This window comes from Lutjanus erythropterus, chromosome 17 (assembly GCF_056507025.1).
Source record: "Lutjanus erythropterus isolate fLutEry1 chromosome 17, fLutEry1.hap2, whole genome shotgun sequence".
Lineage (NCBI taxonomy): Eukaryota > Metazoa > Chordata > Actinopteri > Lutjaniformes > Lutjanidae > Lutjanus > Lutjanus erythropterus.
The window spans coordinates 36,670,972-36,690,769 of NC_139333.1; the positions used below are offsets into that span (position 1 = coordinate 36,670,972).

The 19,798-nt window shown below is 40.0% G+C and overlaps 1 protein-coding gene across 3 annotated transcripts in view; it reads left to right on the forward strand.

Moving 5' to 3' along the window:
- ccdc57 (coiled-coil domain containing 57) overlaps positions 1-19,798 on the forward strand; it is a 54,765-nt gene that overhangs the window by 12,101 nt on the left and 22,866 nt on the right. For all 3 annotated transcript variants that reach the window (XM_084740904.1, XM_084740905.1, XM_084740906.1), the window contains exons 8-11: positions 2,837-3,037; positions 3,273-3,431; positions 4,117-4,279; positions 8,678-8,770. In XM_084740904.1, coding sequence (XP_084597030.1) covers positions 2,837-3,037; positions 3,273-3,431; positions 4,117-4,279; positions 8,678-8,770 — 616 coding nt within the window. The remainder of the gene's footprint in view (positions 1-2,836; positions 3,038-3,272; positions 3,432-4,116; positions 4,280-8,677; positions 8,771-19,798) is intronic.

Below are 19,798 nucleotides of genomic sequence, written 5' to 3' on the forward strand. Positions count from 1 at the left end.
GGCGCAGTCACCATAACCCTGCACTGCCTGACGCATGGTATCCAGTTTGAGAGAAGCCACCCAACACTACAAATCTCTTATGTACAGCCTGCCCAGTCCCACTACCAACAGTGCTGATGCCATCAGCCCCAGCAGCCTGAGACAGACAGTACATGACCCGATGTCTTATGTTAAAACATGCCAGAGTGCACCTGAATGCTTCCATTCTCTCAGCTGACAGAAGAGTCATGTAAGAGAGCAAGTTCAACATCAGACCCAGAAATACTATGTCTTATCTCTGTGTCACACACACACTTTTCCCTTATAACCACAAAACAAAGATCAGCCAGGTGTGCCAACACAATGTCTGTGAGTTACAGCCTCCTGCTCCGAGCATGTGAGCAGCAGCCAGTCATCCAGAACACCTTTCTGGATGACTGGCTGCTGCTCACATGCTTGGTGGATGTTCTGCTCAGGGCTCAGAAATAGGCCAAATGGAAGTACTAGCTATAAAATGGGAATTAGATAAATGGGAATGTGAAAATATGCTTTCACGTCGATCGGTGTGAACCAATCGCTTTGGTACATTTAGACTATCAGGGCTGAATGCATGAGCATACAGAACTTGTGTCTTCTGAGAAACATGTTTAAGATGTGAAAGTTTAGGAAGAAACATATGCTGTGCCCCCCTTTCTTTGGGACAGGGAAATACCTTGAATCGAGATCCTCCGGCCTCTGCTTGTGTGGAACTATTGGTATGTCATTTTTATTTAACAAGGTAGATATTCCCTTCTGGAATACCTTAGGCTGACACTGTGGAAGCCAGGAGGCACTGTGGTGAATTGCAGCCTGTAGCCTCTGACTAGTCACCCTCTTTGATGCTGGACATATTTTTCTAGCTTTTTATCGATGAAGATACAGGGGCGTTAAATTCTGCTCGATCTCCACAATCTTTTGAGGTCTGGGGCCCTATCTTACACTGATCTAAAACGCAAGTGGTAAGTGCAAGGCGAATTGGATTTAATTTATTCAAGGTGTGTCCAAATCCACCTTTGCCAACCTGTGCCAGGGGCGGGAGTGATATTTTGCCCTGCCCTACCTTTTGCGCCACCAGCGCAAAGCAGGATATACCTATCAGGTGTGCCCATGTTCCCTCATTAATTCACAGGCGAGTTTAGGCCGAACATGCAATAAACCAATCAGAAAGTCAGCTCTCATCACCTTTAAAAGGCAGGTGCGCAAGCAGTGGCAGCATGAGGGCGTATTTACCAGGAGGAAACAAAGAGAAAAGATTTTCAAAATGAGGAGACAGATCTCCTGGTTCAAGGAGTGAAAATGTAATATATGGAGACAGCAAGACGTCTCCAAAACAGCTTCACGTGTAAATTTATTTTATATTAATGCCTGCAAAAACCAATACAATAAATGAACCGCAAATGTCATGCAGATATGTAACTGCTTATATTTTAACCTGAAGCACCTTGAAAGTATGTTGTATTTTATAATTAACTATTATCATCATCATCAGTATTAACTCTGGCTGTGGAGCGGGGAGAGAGAAGGTGCAGTAGAGAGGGGAGGCGAACCAATCCAGTCTAGCCGTGAAGGTTCCCGGTTCCACTGGCCCACCTGAACCAGGTGGAGGAGAAGTTTGGCTCTTTGCGCTCCTCCTTCTTCTTCTCTCCCACCTAATCTTCATCTCCTCCTCCCATCCTCGCTCCTTTGACCTGCTGCGAAACAATCAGAGAGAGTTTCTGAAGTTTGAAGTGCACAAAATTACGCACAGATATATCCAACCAGCTCTGATAGAAGCACACATAACTTTTTCTTTCAGGTTCATATATAATGTCTTTTGCATGTTATAGATCATAATTGTTTAAACATTGTTTTTCTGGATCATAACAAACACGCAGACACAAACACTACAGCTGCTCCACCTGTCATGCTGACTCATCTGATAAAGACGATCTGACAGCTGTGATCCTGTCCCGTGCGCACTTTGCAGGTCTGTTTAGATTTATTAGGCTTTATAATTATATTTTTTTTCCTTATTAGTGAGTTGATCTTTTAAGACACAGGCGCACACGACTGTTTGACATTAATGAAAAGTGTTCTGTGTTTGTAGAGACATGTGCGCCTCAGCCAAGCATGACACATTCGCGAATGCTTTTAACTTCAATATTTACATTTAATTTCTGATAGAAAACATGTTCAGATAACACTTGACTAATCCACACTCGCGTGTGAGGAAGAGAATGGCCATAGATGAAGGTATTTTGTGATTGTGAAGATGTGTGTGTGTGTGTTTCAGCCAAGCCCGCTGGGTGCTATGTTGTCTTGAAAGACCACAGACTTTGCACTTCGACCAGGTTTTGGCTGGACTAAAGCGCAAGTGGTCTTTACCCCAGTTTGCTGAGCACAAGATAGCAAACGCGCCGACCACGCCTTCATTTTGCCTTCATGTTTAGACCTCCCGCCCACAGCAGCACAGACCCAGCGCAAGTGCGTTTGCTATCTTACACATATGGCAAAAATGGCACTTGCACTGGTGTAAGATAGCAAAACCACTTGCGCTGGCGGGGCAATGGCTTTGCGCCGGGCGTAAGATGGGGCCCCACGTCTGCATAACGCTGTCTCCTAGTGGCTGACAGTACTCAGCACACCCAGGTGCTCATGCACATGTGTGCACTGATAGACTCAGGACAGACAGACTGGGCAGACTATGAAGTCCTCTAAATAAGAACTTTAATTGGGCCTGAAATGGGTTCTCCGGCTTCCTCCCACAGTCCAAAGACATGCATGCTATTTTAATTGGTGACTCTTGGTCATGTCTAACTGCATGGTTGTTTCTGTCAAGATATAAGGATGTGATCGAGGCTCTGATGAAGTGTGATGCACAGCTCGAGGCTCAGTATCAGGCCCAGAAAGATCAGCTGCAGAAGGTTGAGAAACACATTGTCAAACTACAGAAGAATATGGAAGTATTGGCTGCAAAAGTACACAGCACACAGAGGAGCCAACAGGAAGCCATGCGACAGAAAGATGAGATGATCCAGAGGTGAGACGGACACTGATGAAAAAAAAGACAAAAGAACAAAAATCATAATATTGGCATTAACAAACCTGATATCTGTTGAGCTTTATTTTGTATGTTTCTGTATTTATTGCAAATGCAGTGTGTGTACCATATGTGGCTGCTCAAGCAGTGTGTACAGGTACCAGCAGCTGTGAGCAGTGATTATCTAACCAGCTGACCAGAGATCCTTTGTGCATGTGTGTGTGTGTTGTCAAAGGCTTCGCACAGAGGTGGAAACAACCCGGACTGGCTGGGACATGTACATCACTCAGGTCTCCAGTGAGATGGTTGTCAAGGATACAGAGATTATCACCCTGCAGGAGAGGGAAACAAAACTTCGGACTGAGCAGGAGAGGAGCAAGGAGGAGATGGAGGGGTGAGACACCAGAGGGAAAATGGGGGTAGACAGCAAATGAAATGAGGAGAAGGATGTATAGATGGAGGCGGATAAAAGCTAGGGCTGAGTGATTTTGAAAAAATATCTAATTGCAATTATTTTGACTGATATTGCAATTGCCATATTAGATGTTATGATAAATTTCCATACTTATTCTAATTTTGATTGAAAAACATGTTAAAATGACTATGGTGTGATTCGTTTTTTGGTAGCAATCTGTATCAACTGAAGATGTTTTTTTAAGTTTGTAGAATTTGATGTGCAGGACAGGACATCTCTGCCTCACCACATTAATTCATTTAAAGGTTCCTTTAACAAATATTGCACCTCATGGAATTTTAAAGTTGCAGAAAGCCATATTGCAATTTCAATGAAATTGCAATTCATCTTGCAGCCCTAGTAAAAACATATGAGTATGGGGAAGAGTCTCATTTAAGCTTAAGAAATTACATTTGAAGGTGATATAAGTATGAGCAAAACAAAAGGGGGGAGATTTGTGATTATCCAGCTTTAAATGTCTGGATGACAGTTATAGGAGCTAATCTGAACTGTTTTAATGATCTGTGAAATTTGTGTGTGTGTGTGTGTGTGTGTGTGTGTGTGTGTGTGTGTGTGTGTGTGTGTGTGTGTGTGTGTGTGTGTGTGTGTGTGTGTGTGTTGTCAGGTACAAGCAGCAGCTGAGTGCTGGTTTGAAGAGAGAGAGGGCCTTAGAACAGATGCGAGTCCAGGTGGAGCTGGAGTGGCAGAGATGCTGTGAGGACATGAAGATGGATCACTACCTTGCTAATGAGCAGCTAATACAAGACCTGACCCAGGCTAGAGACCAGGTCAGTCTCTCACACAGTATACACGCACCCTTCTGCACAGCATGTGTGGCTCTACTGGTGCACATGCATAGTAGAGTTTGCATATTCTACGTTTTGAATCTGAATTCATGTTGCCTCCATATATTTCTTTGAAACTGCTATTACTTTGTATTGAAAAAAACAAGCACACTGTAAATATAGACTATTAATTTTAACTTTAAAAAGTTAGCTTTCAGATGGCCTGAAAATTTTAAGTTGACTGAATTTGAATAGACAAGTTGGGGTAATTTTGTAATGGCTTAAAATAAATAAACTTTCTCGTCAAACAAATGTGATAGTAGTTCATTTGTACTTCAGAAAACGTGTTCAATAAGCTTATAAGACATTAACTGAACCAACAACTCTTCAGTCAGACTAAGAAACATTGCAAACAAATTTGATTTCCTTTTACATTTTCTCAGTTGGAAACTTCACGCCAGTATTTTTGTATCTAAAGTGTTTTTTTCCTCTGTTGAAAGGCTTGGTAAAGCTAATTCTTGAAAGAAAGAACTAATATTGTAAAAAAAGTGTAATTTGCTTCACTTTGATACAAATTTTGCTAACATTTTTAAAATTGTTGATTAATAAATAGAGGATCATGCATGAGGGAACCATCCTCTGCCTGGATTGAAGGTATTACTGCCACATGATTGTTATGCAATTTACTGGCAAGTAGAAAACTAGGTTTACTACCATCGCAGTAATGCGATTGCCTTGCTCTACGAATTAAGAACTCTGACCTCTTTCCAAGGATATCATTTAACTTACATTTAATCAAAGATATTTCTTTTTCTCGTTCAACTGAAAAAGAATCATGTTGTTGGCGTGTTAGTGATGCAAGGGCATGCTCCAAATTGGTGATCTCTTAACTGGGCTCTATTTTGGCTAGATGCAAAAGATATTGAGTTATTTCTTATAAATCCCTTGATGGCGTCCCACAAAATCCGAGCATCTGAGACTGAATCTTTATTTATTTGTAGAAATTCCTTTAGCGCTTCTCTAAACTGATCGCAAAAGGTAGTATTTTGCAGAAGAGATGTGTTAAGGCTCCACCGGGTTGCACATTTAGGAATTGAAGTACAACTTATACATAAATATAATACATAAATTTGCATGGTGGTCTGATAGTGACATGTAAACAATTTCTGCCTTAGAGACCATTTGAGTAATTTGAGAAGAGACTAATATATAATCTATTCTTGAGAAAGAATGATGTCTTCCAGAATAGAATGTGTAGTCCCTTTTGTGAGGATTATGTGTATGTCATATATCAAGAAGAGCATACTCAGATATCAGGTTGATTAGAGCACGAGTGCTTGGCAAATTGATATTAATTCTTGAAGTTTTGTCTATACATACCAAAACTATTATCAGAGTTTTCAATCCATAGTGGAGTATACTGTACTAAGAGAGGGTTTCACCTGTTGCTCGAAGAATTCCATCGCCTCTGTTGCTCTGCTGAAGGAGTGTGTTTTGTCCTTGAAAGTTATCAGCAGTTTGGCCAGGTGAGTCATGCCATGTCTCAGGTTGGCCGAGTGTAAGACCCCACTGATGTCGTTGAACTGGGCCCACTGTTTCCGTTGCTCTATGGTCATATCTGGGTATATTCGAATCTTTTGTCCTCGATAATTTAGTTTGTCCCGCAACGCGCCTACCAGGTGCTGGATAGTGCGTCTCACCTCAAAGCTGTGGAGCCGAGCAATCATGCAGTGGCTACCATCTTGAGAGGCTGGTCTTACGCGGTGGGCTATGCTTACTAACGGATGCGGCCCCAGTTTCTCTTCCCCAAACAGTTCATACAGCAGTTCGGTGACAAAGGCAGTTGGATTACCTGCCTCTATTCCTTGTTGTAGACCAGTGATGCGCAGATTCAATTTTCTGCTGTAATTTTCAAGTGCTTGTGTTTGTTTATTTAAAGAGATTTCATTCATTTGTCATATTGATGTGAGATTTGTTTTAAAAATACAATTTTCAAATCCAAAATATTTATTTATTTTTATTTAAGGTAAAATATGATTTCAGTTGCACTTTTAAGACATATGGGTTGTTTTGCAGTTTACCTCAGAGATAAAAAAAAAACATCTTGTGTTTTTTGTCTGAGAAATAATTACAGGAATATTTTTCAGTAATAATTTGTCCTGCAAGCTCACTCTGTTAAAAAAATCTTGAAAAAATCCTATCGTGAAGCCGTGAATCGTGAGTTGAATGTATCGTTACATCCCTGGTGACGACCCTTCTTTCTGTCATAATTTTCTTCTCCTTATTACATGACTCCACAAATATCATATTAGCTGGAGACTTCAATACCGTTATCAACCCCACAATTGACTGCTCAAGTACCTCTGGCATCTCAAGAAACTGGCACTCCACTGAAATAATAAAACAGTACATGGAGGATTATGGACTTGGCAATAGTTGGAGAATGAAAAACCTATCACTGACAGAATACACATATTTCTTCCACCTCCATCAATCTCACTCGAAAATTGATTTCTTTCTCATAAGTAAATCATTTACTCAACATATCCAAGAGAACACTATCCATCCAATTATAATCAGCAATCACGCATCAGTTTCACTACTGATAAATACTCTAGCACATATCAAACATCCTACAAGATGGCGTTTTAACACATCACTTTTAGAAGATCCCGATTTCACCTCTATGGTCCAGAGAAAGAGAGCATCCTTCCTGGAGATGAACGACTCTCCAGAAATCTCATCATCATTATTATAGGAAACAGGTAAAACAGTAATGAGAGGTAAAATCATATCATGTTCATCATACAAGAAGAAACAGCGACAAGAACTGGAAAATACCCTTGAGCAACAAATCAAACATTTAACAAGCCGATATACCAACAACCCCAGTGAACAACTACAAAAGGAACTGAACCAACTTAAAACACAACTGGAAAATATCATACACAAAAAAGGTGAAGATGAGCAGCAGATCTGGCACAAATGACTGTGACCTCAATAAGCCAGTAGAATACATAATCAACCTATGTTAACATGCAGTAGTGTAAAAGATATATTAATATTAATATTACTCAGTTACAAGTAAATGTTTTGGTGTTACAAAAAATACTTAGGTAAAAGTACAATGTATTTGTCTCAAAAACTACTCGGGAATATTGATTAATTTTTAACTGCTGATATTTAGTGTATTATCTGTAGCAGCATGAAATCAAAGAGTTTGTGTTGTTTTGAATCTATAGCTCTCCCAACTCCTCCTCTGTTCTGCTTAGTGGTCATGGTCATTTCTCAAATTTGGTCAAATTCAGTCAGATTTTGTGCTTGCAAGCGATCAATCATGAATAATTTCTACTTTTTCAGATTTTTTCTCATTTTAAGTTTACTTATTCAACAAATGTCTTTGCCAGACAAAATGATGTCAGATCAAGTACAGTTGCTGCCATTTCTAGAAAATTTATTAAAAAGCCATGAATACATTTTTAATTGGTTAAATTCTTAATGGTGCTTAATTGATTAATGATTAATCATTAACATCCTCACTGCAAGCCTGTGCTTCTGAAGTGTTTAGTTTTTTGTTCATAGGTCCTGGTTTTCATTGGCCTGTTTGCAGTGGTGGACAGTAGTGAAGTACATTTACTTGAGTACTGTACTTAAGTACATTTTTTAAATATCTGTATTTTACTTGAGTATTTGTTTTTTTGGATTTGGATTAATAGATGCATTAATAATGATTATCTGGGTCAGTGATGGATATGTTGTGGATAAATGGAATAGTTTTACTTACTAAAATTGAAACTTTACTGTTGTGTGTTGATGAAAATATTTCATCTTATTGTTTAATTTTAAGATATTGCAATTCTGAGATTGTTAAGTGTGTTTCTTGTATAAAATATATATCAGCCTTTAATTTGATCATGCCACGTACATTCCATGTTATGAAGTTAATCATTTGCATGATTCCATGTTAGGTATGTCTTGAATTAAAGGTGAGAGCGGAACACATAGAGATGGAGTGTGTGTGTGTGTGTGTGTGTGTGTTTGTGGGGGGTAATACAAGTAATACAACATAAATTGCCAAGTACCCATATGTGACTGCATATCAAAAGCGTGGTACAAACACAGAGCATGAAAGACAAGAATTGTGACAAAAACGTAAACAATACATGAACAAAGAGAGGAAGGATCACTGTGAATGCCTTACTTAGTTTCCACAGGCAGAAAAGCGGGTGAGGCAGGTGGTTTGTAATACTCCAAACAGAGTACCTGTGATATAAGAGTGATTATTCAATAATCACTCACTATATTGAATTAGACATTATGGTTCATTTCGGTTTATTTTTGGATCGTGAATGATGTAGTTGATAATGATACTAACAGAAGTTTCATGTTGTTCTCTATCAGGCTGAAGCAGAGCTGAAGGACAAAGAACAAGAGCTGCAGGATTTGACTGTCTTGCTACATTCTCTTAAAACAGAGAGAGACCAGGCAATACAGGTGAGAACACATCCACCTTACAATGTGCACACTAATAGAACTATTAAAATGTGCTGACCTGTTGAGTATGGCATCGGCCTACTAATCATTCATCCTTAACGGTCTTTACATAAAGGTTGATAGATTGTGTGGTTAAATGGTGAACTTTTTCTTGTTTTTCGCCTACACACAAACACACAAATACACTGTCTCTGACTGTACACTGTAGTGATCCAGGTCACAAAGAATAAGTGGGACTTGGGTGGTGTGTGGTCTTCACTGTGTCACTGTGTTCTGGCTGCTAATGCATCATCATAGCTGCTGACCACATCTGCTAATATCCTGTCTGATTTTAAAGTGGAAATAACCTGCTAGCAAAGCAAGCACAAATATTATGTTACCTCTGTTTTTGAAAAGTTGACTGCATGTCACACTTCATTTGTAAATCTATTTCACCATGGTGGATGTGGGATGTTTGAGAACTTATTGTTTGTAATCACTGTGATTTATCTGTTAGAATACACTGTTTCTTGTACATTAAACCTGCAGGATGGCACGGTGGTGCAGCGGTTAGCAATGTCACTGCACAGCAAGAAGGTTCTGAGTTTGGTTCTGTGTGTAGTTTGCATGTTGTCCCCATGTCTGCATAGTGACCTTTGAGTAAGTTTAGCAACATTGAAGAAGAAGAAGGAGAAATCTAGGATTATGCTTATGATTAGAAATAGGCTGTTTTTGCAGTAGACAGAGTACGTGTATTCTCCAAAACACTCCACACACTCCAGAACAAGATAGAAACTTCTAGGCATCATGAGACAGTTAAAAATCAATACAATTGTGTGATCACTGAAATTGGTTTTTGATGAAAAATGAATCGCAATGCCATTTTTAAAGAGCAGAGCGTGTAAGACTGCACAAGACCAGCCCGACCCAGAGAGAAACAGGTATATGTGCTTTTAAGAAAGCTGGTTGGATATACCATGCATAATTTTGCACACTTCAAACTTAAGAAACACTTTCAAATTCCAGTTTCCTGTACCCACAGTAGTGTTAGTGGGATGGAGGAGTGAGGATGGAAGGAGAAGATGAGGATGATATATTGCGCGCTCTCGTGGTCCTTGAACCAGGAGATCTGTCTCCTTGCTTTGAAAATCTTTTCCTTTTGTTTTCTCCTGGTAAATCCACCATCATGCTGCCAACACTTCCTGGCACACCTGCTTCTGAAAGGTGATGACTTTCTCGTCGGCTTATTGCATGTTCGGCCTAAACTCGCTGGTGAATTAATGAGGGCACTTGGGCACATCTGATAGGTGTGCGCTGGTGGTGCAAGGGTCAGGACAGGGCAGGATACCCCTGCACTCCTGGCACAAGACAGCAAAACTGGATTTGGACACACCTTGAATAAATTAAATCCATTGCGCCTTGTGCTTTCCACTTGCTCTTTAGATCAACATAAGATAGGGCTCCCTGTGTTCAAAAATGAAGAGGGCGAGAAGATCACAGACAAGATTAAGGCTGTATGCAAATACTGCAAGAGAGCGATGACCTACACAAGTAGCACAACCAACATGATGCAGCATGTCACCTGGCAACATAGCGACAAGCTCAAGTCGACACTGCCTGAGCAAAGAAACTGTTAAAAGGACAATCCACACTGAGAGCAGAATTCAAACTAGGAACACATGCAAGCCTTAGTTTGTTTATTTCAAGAGATTTCATTTATTTGTATTATTCGTTAAATTGATGTAGGATTTGTTTTAAAAATCCAGTATTTATTTTTTTGTTATGTAAGATAAAATATGTCAGTTGCACTTTTAAGAAGAGGACATATGGATTGTTTTGCACATTTTACTCTACCTCAGAAATAAAAAATAAATTAAAAGGGATTCTCTTTAATTTGTTAAAGAGAAGAGAAAATATATGTTGTAGTTTTTATATATTTAAATATACTGTATATTTTTTAATACATTTATTGCATAGTTTGTGTTTTGCAGCTACACCCTACCTCAGACATGTTGTGTTTTCTGTCTGAGAAATAATTCCAGGCATATTTTTCTGTCATAATTCTATCTGCAAGCTCATTCTGTTAAAAAAAAATTGTATTGTGAAGCCAGTATTGGAAATCGTATCGAATCATGAGTTGAATGTATCATTACATCCCTAGAAACTTCTGATTTTCACCATTTACATTTCATTTTCATGGAGGCCTGTTTAAGAGTATGTGTTTCTTCTGTAACACTGGGTGTAGATCTCTTTAAATGTTTAGCATTTGTAGGGAGTGATGGAACTGAATCAGTGAGGCCAGAAAGGGTGAAATTCACATCAAGAAGCCATGGTAATCAGATTACTGTTACTGGCATTTTAAAGGAAGAAAGTCTATGAATAAAGTGGTCCAACAATACATCGATCTGAACTGATATGTCAACTCAGTGTTCAACGATCCAATTTGATCGATGCAAAGTGAAAATATCAACACATTGTCATCTTTAAGATACACCTAAATTCACATGGCATGTCTATGAGTTCAGTTATTAAATTGTAAATTCATAATTTAATTGTTTTTCATAAATGTAACATAAACGCAACTGAATGTAAAATGGACATATTAATGGATGTTTCGATATCGGCAAATATTGTATTGCTGTCCAGTGAATGAATATAGTATTATATCATGATGAAACTTCTGATTTGCACCACTAGAATAAAGTGGTGGGGGAAGTAAGCAGTCTCCATGATGGGTTTTCTAATCGCTAGAGATGCACCGATTCCAATTTTCTTGGCTGATTCTGATTTCAAATTTTTTTTAAGGGTCTGACCTGCCTATTCCTATTTCCTATTTTCAGTCTTTCTAAGAACTATGATTGACAGCATTCACAAACATTTTTGCAACTTTTCTTGTAAAACTAAATTGGATTTTCATAATAAAACGCTGACTATTAAATTACTTTTTTTCTCTTTTTTCTGCAAAAGTGCTCCAGATTACAGCCAGGCCTGATTTTATTATTATTTTATTAATATTATGTACTAGAGGGAATGCAGTCTCGTGAGATTTCACAGGATGCAATTTTAGATGTTAACAAACCAGAGACAGATGCGGTCCAACAGTTTGCTGTAATAAAAATTTGCAGTGAGAAAAACGGATGCAGAAGTGAAATGGATGAGATGAGAAAATGTTTGAAGAGACACATCAACACAGATTGTTTATTCTTCAACCAGAACAGGAAGTGAGATTTTAACTGTCTGTTAACAACAGTCTGCTGCTGGCTAACATTAGCATGAAGAGCTAGAAAGTTTACCACTTTTTGGTGACACCGTCAGCTGCTCTGTCTCATTCTAGACCAGGAGTGTCAAATGTACGGCCCGCAGGCCAAAACTGGCCTGCCAGAGGGTCCAGTTCGGCCCACGGGATGACTTTGCAAAGTGTGAAAGTTACAGAGAAGGGTGTTGAAACCATTCCTAGAGTAATTTGAGTAATTTGATTACTAAAATATGTTTAAACCTGTACAACTGTACATCACACTGTGTTGTGCATGTGGGGGTTATTAAAGACCAGAGTATTGATGAGTGCTGACATTTAAATTTTGCTGTAATTTATTATCACACGGCTGCAGCATCTCTCCTCTCTGCATCAATGCAGCTCCTCCATACACACACGTACAGTACAGACACACAGAGAGGAGGTCAGTGTGATTCTCTGACCCTGTCTGTATCTGATCTGTTGAGAATGTTTTATAAAGACAAAAAGACAAAACCTAACTCACATTCTGGGTTTTTCCCTACATATTAATCCACCCGCGATTCAGTTTTCTCAGCAGCAGAGAAGCGGCATGTGGAGAAGACTGTTGTTAATGACGGAGTTTATTACAACAGTCGAAACTAACGTGATGGTTAATGACATTGACACCAACCAGATGCACTCATAAGATTAAACAACTGTATAAGGAGACCTATACAGAAAACAGGAGAGTCTGTGTTTCTCTATGAGAAACTTTCAGATCTTCTCACAGCAGAGTGAACAGGTGAGGGAGGAGAGGAGGGCAGACTGATCACTAATCAATCACTGATACCGTCATCCTCTCGGACTGATTAAAAAAATAAAAATGACAAAATTGGTGACAAACCATACCTGGGTGTCCACACAAATGAAGTCTTTGTGTAAAACACTGCAGATTGTAACATCATGCTGTTTACAGACAGTCTGCTGAGTTGTGAGAGTTAGACACAACCGAAAAAGGTGCGTGTCGTGGTGCCGATGTTTTTAATGTGGCGGGCCGCCATAAATAAAACACTATTCACTGATCCACAGAGAGTAACTGAAACACTGATCACTGACCTGCTGTGATGTAAAAAATACTCAGATTCTTTACTTAAGTAAAAGTACTAATACCACAATGTAAAAATACCTAATTACAATTTAAAAATCTTGTATGTTATTGTTTCCATTTTTGAAAATCAACATTTTTATTGCTGTTGTTGTACTTTAATGGTATTCTTATTAGTATTTTTTGATTACAAAATACAGACCTGCAAACTCATAAGAGGAGAAAAAGGTGGCATGTTGGTAAACCAGTCCTCTGTCCTCTGGGGGTCTGGGAGCGTCCTGCTCCAGAAGAAAAATGTTGTGATGTTAACAAAACATTCTGGTGACTGTTTCAGTTAAAAGAGTTAGTTCCATCTTCTGTTTGTGGTTTCTGCAGACATTACTACCTTTACTTTTACCTTTGTACTTGGAAAAAAAAAGTAAAAAGTAAAGTAAATACAATAAAAGTAAATCTACAGTGAAAGTAAAGTTACTTTACTGAGTATTTTTACTTTAGCAATTTACCAGTTTACCATTGTTCTTAAATAAAGCAAAAGTAATGTAATAGAAAAACAGAACGTGCAGAACACGCAATATTTCTTATCTGATTACTCGATTAATCGGCAGAATAATCGATAGATTATGCTTTAATTTTACTGGTCCCGCCCACTTGAGATCAAATTGGGCTGTATGTGGCCCCTGAACCAAAATGAGTTTGACACCCCTGGTCTAGACAGTCTGTCTTCTCTTTGTCCTGTTCTTCGAACCAACTTCATGCAAGCATGTGTTTGAGTGTGTGCTGCTGTGATCAGCGCTGTGGTGGGTGTGATATTATGGTTAGTGCCTGCTGTGCGCATGACGCAACCATCGTGCAGAGCATTTGTGCGAATATGAGCGGTGCAGAATCAGATATGTGGTGCTGACCATCCGGTCACCAGTCAGGGCCAGTCATGCAGAAGACCAGCTGGTTCCGGTCTCTGGCCAGTCGATCGGTGCATACCTACTAATCATCTTAGAACTGCCAAGTCCTGCCAACTGCCAAGTGTTAAACCTGCTTTAAACACCTGTCTATATTGCCAGACAAAAGTGCCGTGGCAACTCCAGTAAGGCAAGGCAAGGCAAGGCAATTTTATTTATATAGCACCATTCATACACAAGGCAATTCAAGGTGCTTTACAGAACTTGAAAATGCATTAAATTAGAAACAATAGATAATTAAAAACAAAAGCTAAAAGCAGGACAATAAATAGTTTAAAACATTACAGAAATGCATATAAAGAAAGAAGCAAACATAAAACAAAAGCAGACGAATATAAAACAATAGCTACAGATTATCCTAAAAATATGTAACGTATCCACTTCACTGGTAGGCTGCAGTAAACAGTAATGTTTTAAGACCTGATTTAAATAAGCCGGCAGTTTCAGCTGACCTCAGGTGTTCTGGAAGTTTGTTCCACAGGTGGGGAGCATAGAAACTAAAGGCTGCTTCACCTTGTTTGGTTCTGATCCTGGGAACACTGAGTAAACCTGTTCCAGATGATCTGAGGGGTCTTGGTGCTTCATAACGTACAAGCAAATCAGAGATATATTTAGGCCCGAGACCATTTAGTGCTTTGTAGACAAATAACAAGATTTTAAAGTCTATCCTTTGACACACGGGAAGCCAGTGCAGTGATTTAAGTTCTGGTGTAATGTGCTCCACTCTCTTGGTGTTGGTGACTCTGGCAGCAGCGTTCTGGACGAGCTGCAGTTGTCTGATTGATTTTTTACTCAGACCTGTGAAGACACCGTTACAATAGTCCAGCCTGCTGAAAATGAAAGCATGAACAAGTTTTTCTGTATCTTCCCCAGACAGAAGTCCTTTAATTCTTGCTATGTTTTTAAGGTGGTAGTAGGCTGATTTAGTAATTGTCTTTATATGACTGGTGAAATTCAGGTCTGAGTCCAGAATAACACCAAGATTTCTGGCTTGATTTTTAGGTTTTAGTGTCATGGATTCAAGGTGAGCACTCACTTTAGATCTTTGTTCTTTAGGGCCAAAAACAACTATCTCAGTTTTGCACTTATTTAACAGATGTAGGGGACTGTAGTCATCTGGTGACACTGTAATATAGAGTTGTGTGTCATCTGCATAAGTATGGTAGGAGATGTTGTGATATTCCATAATCCGAGCAAGAGGGAGCATATAGATGTTGAACAGAAGAGGCCCAAGAATGGACCCTTGAGGAACTCCATGTCATTTTTGTTCGCACAGATTCATAATTGCCAAGTGACACAAAGAAATCCCTGTCTTGTAAATAAGATTTAAACCAATTTAGCACAGTGCCAGAAAGTCCCACCCACTTTTCAAGTCTGTCGAGCAGAGTCTTATGGTCGACTGTGTCGAATGCAGCACTGAGGTCCAGTAATACCAGAACTGAAATCTTTGATGCATCACTGCTCAGATGAATGTCATTCAGAACTTTTACAAGTGCAGTCTCAGTGATGTGATGTGCTCGAAATCCAGACTGATAGACATTAAAGAAATTGTTTTGCACCAAGAAGGCATTAAGTTGCTGAAAAACAACCTTTTCAATGATCTTTCCTAAAAAAGGTAGGTTTGATATGGGCCTGTAGTTGTTTATTACTGAGGCATCCAGGTTAGGCTTTTTTAAAAGAGGTTTAATGACTGCGGTCTTCAGGGCCGTTGGAAAAAGGCCTGACTGAAGAGAACTGTTTACTATCTGAAGTATATCTGATGCTATGCAGTTAAAAACATCCTTAAGAAAACTTGTAGGCAGAGTGTCGAGGCAGCAGGTAGTGGACCCAAGATTTCTGACTATGTCCGTCAAAGTTGCATAATCTAAGGGGTGAAAAAGTGCTAAATTAACTGGAGCAGTGTTATGAGGCACAGGTGAAATAGTAGGATGTAGGACAGTAGGATGAAGCTGTCCGCTCTCAGCAGGTGCTGGCAGCCCAAGAGAGAAAGCCAGTTATTAACAAAACCAAATCCCCGCTCTATCTGTGGAAGCCAATTGTACATCTCGTCACTACCCCACATGGGTAAGGGATCAGAGACAATTAATCAATGTCAACTCATCTTTGTGGCAACCTCAGAAGTCCAGGCTAAGCTCTCTGTAGTGATATCAGAGTGCTTAAGATGCATGTTGTTGGTCCCAACGTGAACTACAATATTTTTGTAGCTAGTAGTATTGTGTGCCTGAGTTCCCTGTCTGCCCTTGTGTGATGCCAGCATGCTCAGAATAATCTATTGTATGCTCTGGCCTTGGATAAACAGCAAACAGTGGCTGGTTTTGCTATCTACGTTCTCTGATTCTGCACCACCAAGAGCATTCCTACTAGCTGCTAATCTCAGCGTGGTGTGGAAACTGCTCTGTTCCAGACTGGAAAGCCCTGCAGAGGTTTAGAGGGGTGAAACCTGCCCAACATATCACTGCTTCCCCATCGTCAGAAACACCTCTCACTCTGGTCACAGACTGTTTTGCTCTCCTCCCCTCTGAGAGGCATGACATGACTCTCCATTCCAGGACCAACAGCTTCAGCAACAACTTTTTCATTTCAGCTGTCACTTTGCTGAACTCTGCAGCACAGTGATACCTCCACCACACACACTCACACACACACACCCCTTTCTAAACTTTTCTTGACCCCTCCACCACTTACACCCTCGTCTAGACGTTTTAAACTAATGATAGTTTTTCTTTTTTGCGCCCTAATTTAAACTACTGTCTGTAATGAACATATCTGTTCTGTAGTGAATAGACCATATTCATAGGCGGTTATTTATTTTGTATATAATGTCTGTAATAATGGATATAATGTGTATTTACACTTACACCTGCCATTGCCTACTGTAAGTGCTGCTCTTATGTGTATATATCTCAAAGCTGCAGTAGGTACAAAGCCTAAAAATGGTTGATTGTTGAGTTTCATCTAAGTTAGACTTTGTTTCTCCTTTCTGAGCCCCTCCTACCAAACAAGCAGCACAAGATTCATGCATGCACACAATAGTTTACTGAGGCATTAATCATGAGAAGAAAAATAACCCTTTTATTCGCTTAGAATGTGTAGATGCTGTGGTGAAGTTTAATTATGCACCTAATCAAAAATGAAATAGTATGAAAACGGTGGGTCGGTGGGTCGGTCGATCGGTCGATCGGTCGGTCGGTCGGTCGGTCTGTCTGTCTGTCTGTCTGTCTGTCTGTCTGTCTGTCTGTCTGTCTGTCTGTCTGTCTGTCTGTCTGTCTGTCGCACGCACGCACGCACGCACGCACGCACGCGGAATCTGCCCAGTACAAACACAGTCTGATCTGCCAGCCACTGAACAGTTGTTGCACTTGGGGTAAAGGACTGTGCACAAGGGTGTGTGGTAATAAGGAGGTGCTAACAAGTGCTGCCCTTCACTTTCCCCAACCACATTTATTCTACCACTCTGGGACCTCCCGGTCATCCCCCAGAGCATCATAGTGGTTCTGGTGACATTCATTCCTATAAGGCTCAAAGTTCCACCTGAGTGTCAAATTCCATTAGGCAGATTACCACAAAATAAGTGAGGACAAACTCTTTCCATTTTTAACATTTCATGACCTTATACTGTGCTCATGCCAAAATGTCACCTCTGTACACTAAGTTATCTGCTCCCATGATCTCAGGAGTGCCATTATCAGAGACCAACATGTACTCCATATGTTGTAGGTTGCTGATAATTCATTACACAATTACTTACTTTTTATCATCCTCAAATGGGTTAACTAACTTCTTACAGGCTAACCCCCCCGCACACACACACACACACCCATGTATCACATGGGGGTGTTGTATTTTCAATCCAGCTGAGGCACCTGTGTTCTCCTAAGACTGCGTTCAGAACTCTCCTGTTTTTTTTTTAGCCTCTGGCCTTTTCCTCGAGCGTCTTGAGAGGTATGGTGGCCTTTCAGTCAAGCTCAGTGACTCTCCAACATACCAGCCTCTGTAAGCTCCACTGGCACCAAGAGCAAAAACATATTAAGGTCCTGACCATGTATACCTTCTCATATGACCCACAAAGACCACCAAATTAAATACCTGGAATGAGGCTCCACATAGTGAAGCAGGATATATTTGTTGACTTATTATTTAAAGACATTAGGTTGCATGCTGGGTTCACAGTATACAGTACTGAATACAATATAGCTAATCCACCACATTTCATTGAGAACACAACTGAAGGGACTGTTTGAATGTACAACATCACATAGTACAGATGGTCTCACATAAGTATGGTCATTTCCATTTTTTTGTCAGATGTATGTCATCATTGTGACTGAGCTAATGTATCCCCATGTGTGGTATTGTGCATACAGATGAAATTAAGATAAAACTTTGGTGATCTTTGTTGCTGCACGCCAAAGACCTAGTGGGATGGAGTGATCGGATGCATGGTGTTTGATCCCTGATATTTTATCATATTTAAATATCTACACCCAGGTTTTTGTTACCATTTTTCACTCATCAAGTCCTAAGAAGTACCACTATTATTCTATTGAACCAAAATGAGTAAATGTCACTGCAGTCATGGCAAAAGTCAACAACAGCTGACACAACACTTCAGCCCACAAGACAAGGATGCTAGCAAGATGGCTCCCTGCAGCCCCAGCACAGAGGCATCTAGTGCCCAGCAGTCAAAACTTGATATGCTAGTCGGTGAGGTTAAGAAGCTATGTAAGGATGTAACAGGTGAACTTACCACCACCTTAACCACTGCCCTGGTTCCAATTCAAACTTCTCTTCAAAAGATTGCAGATCTATCGCTGGAATGGAAACGGCTTTCAGTGGTCATTCAGATGGAATTACACATCTCAATGTGGCCACTTCATTTTCTACGCTGATTAATGAAAAGTTGCAGCTTGCCATTAAAGATCTGGTTTCCCGTTCTAAAAGGCAGAACCTCCAGAACCTGTGATTGGCATCCCAGAGGGATGACTTTTCATGACTGCACTGTTCAAAAAAGTCACTGGGGGCGCACTACTGGATCCCAACTTGGAACTCGCACAACACGGCTTGGGTCCAAAACCACTGCAAGGATCCCAGCCCTTTATTGTGCGCTTCCACAAATATACTCAGAAGGAGCGTGTACTGCAGTGGGCCAAGAAGAACTGGGACATCTCATACCACAGGCATTCCATCAGGACTTTTGAAGATTTCAGCACCACCCTCACCAAGAAGCAGGCCACCTTCAATAAAGTAAAGGCTTTGCTGTACAAGGATGAAATACGCTCTGGCCTCATCTACCCAGCCTGCCTGCGGATCATCATTAATGGACAGACTTGTATATTTGACTCTGCCAAGGAGGCAGAGCGTTTCTATCAAGACTCCAGAAGAAAGTGAATGTAACTTGCACCCTCTCAATTTTATTTGTCGATTCTGAGCTATATTTTTCCTGTTGTCTTAAGATACACTGCTGATGGCCTCTGTTTTTTTTCTTAATTTTTCTCTTTCTGTTTCTGATATTAGAACACAAGCTGCTGGCAGCCTCTGAAATTTATATTTCTAAGTCAATATTTTTTTTCTCTGATATATGAAAGCAAGCAGCAGAAGACTTCTGAATTTTAATTTAATTTTACTTACTACTCGTTTCAGTAACTGAATACAAGTTACGGGTGGCCTTTTCTTTTTTCTTTGTCTCTCGTCCTTATAACTGAGCATAGGCTGCAGATGGCCTCTGAATTTACTATTCTTTCTTTCTTCTTGTTTTTTAATGACTGAATACAGGC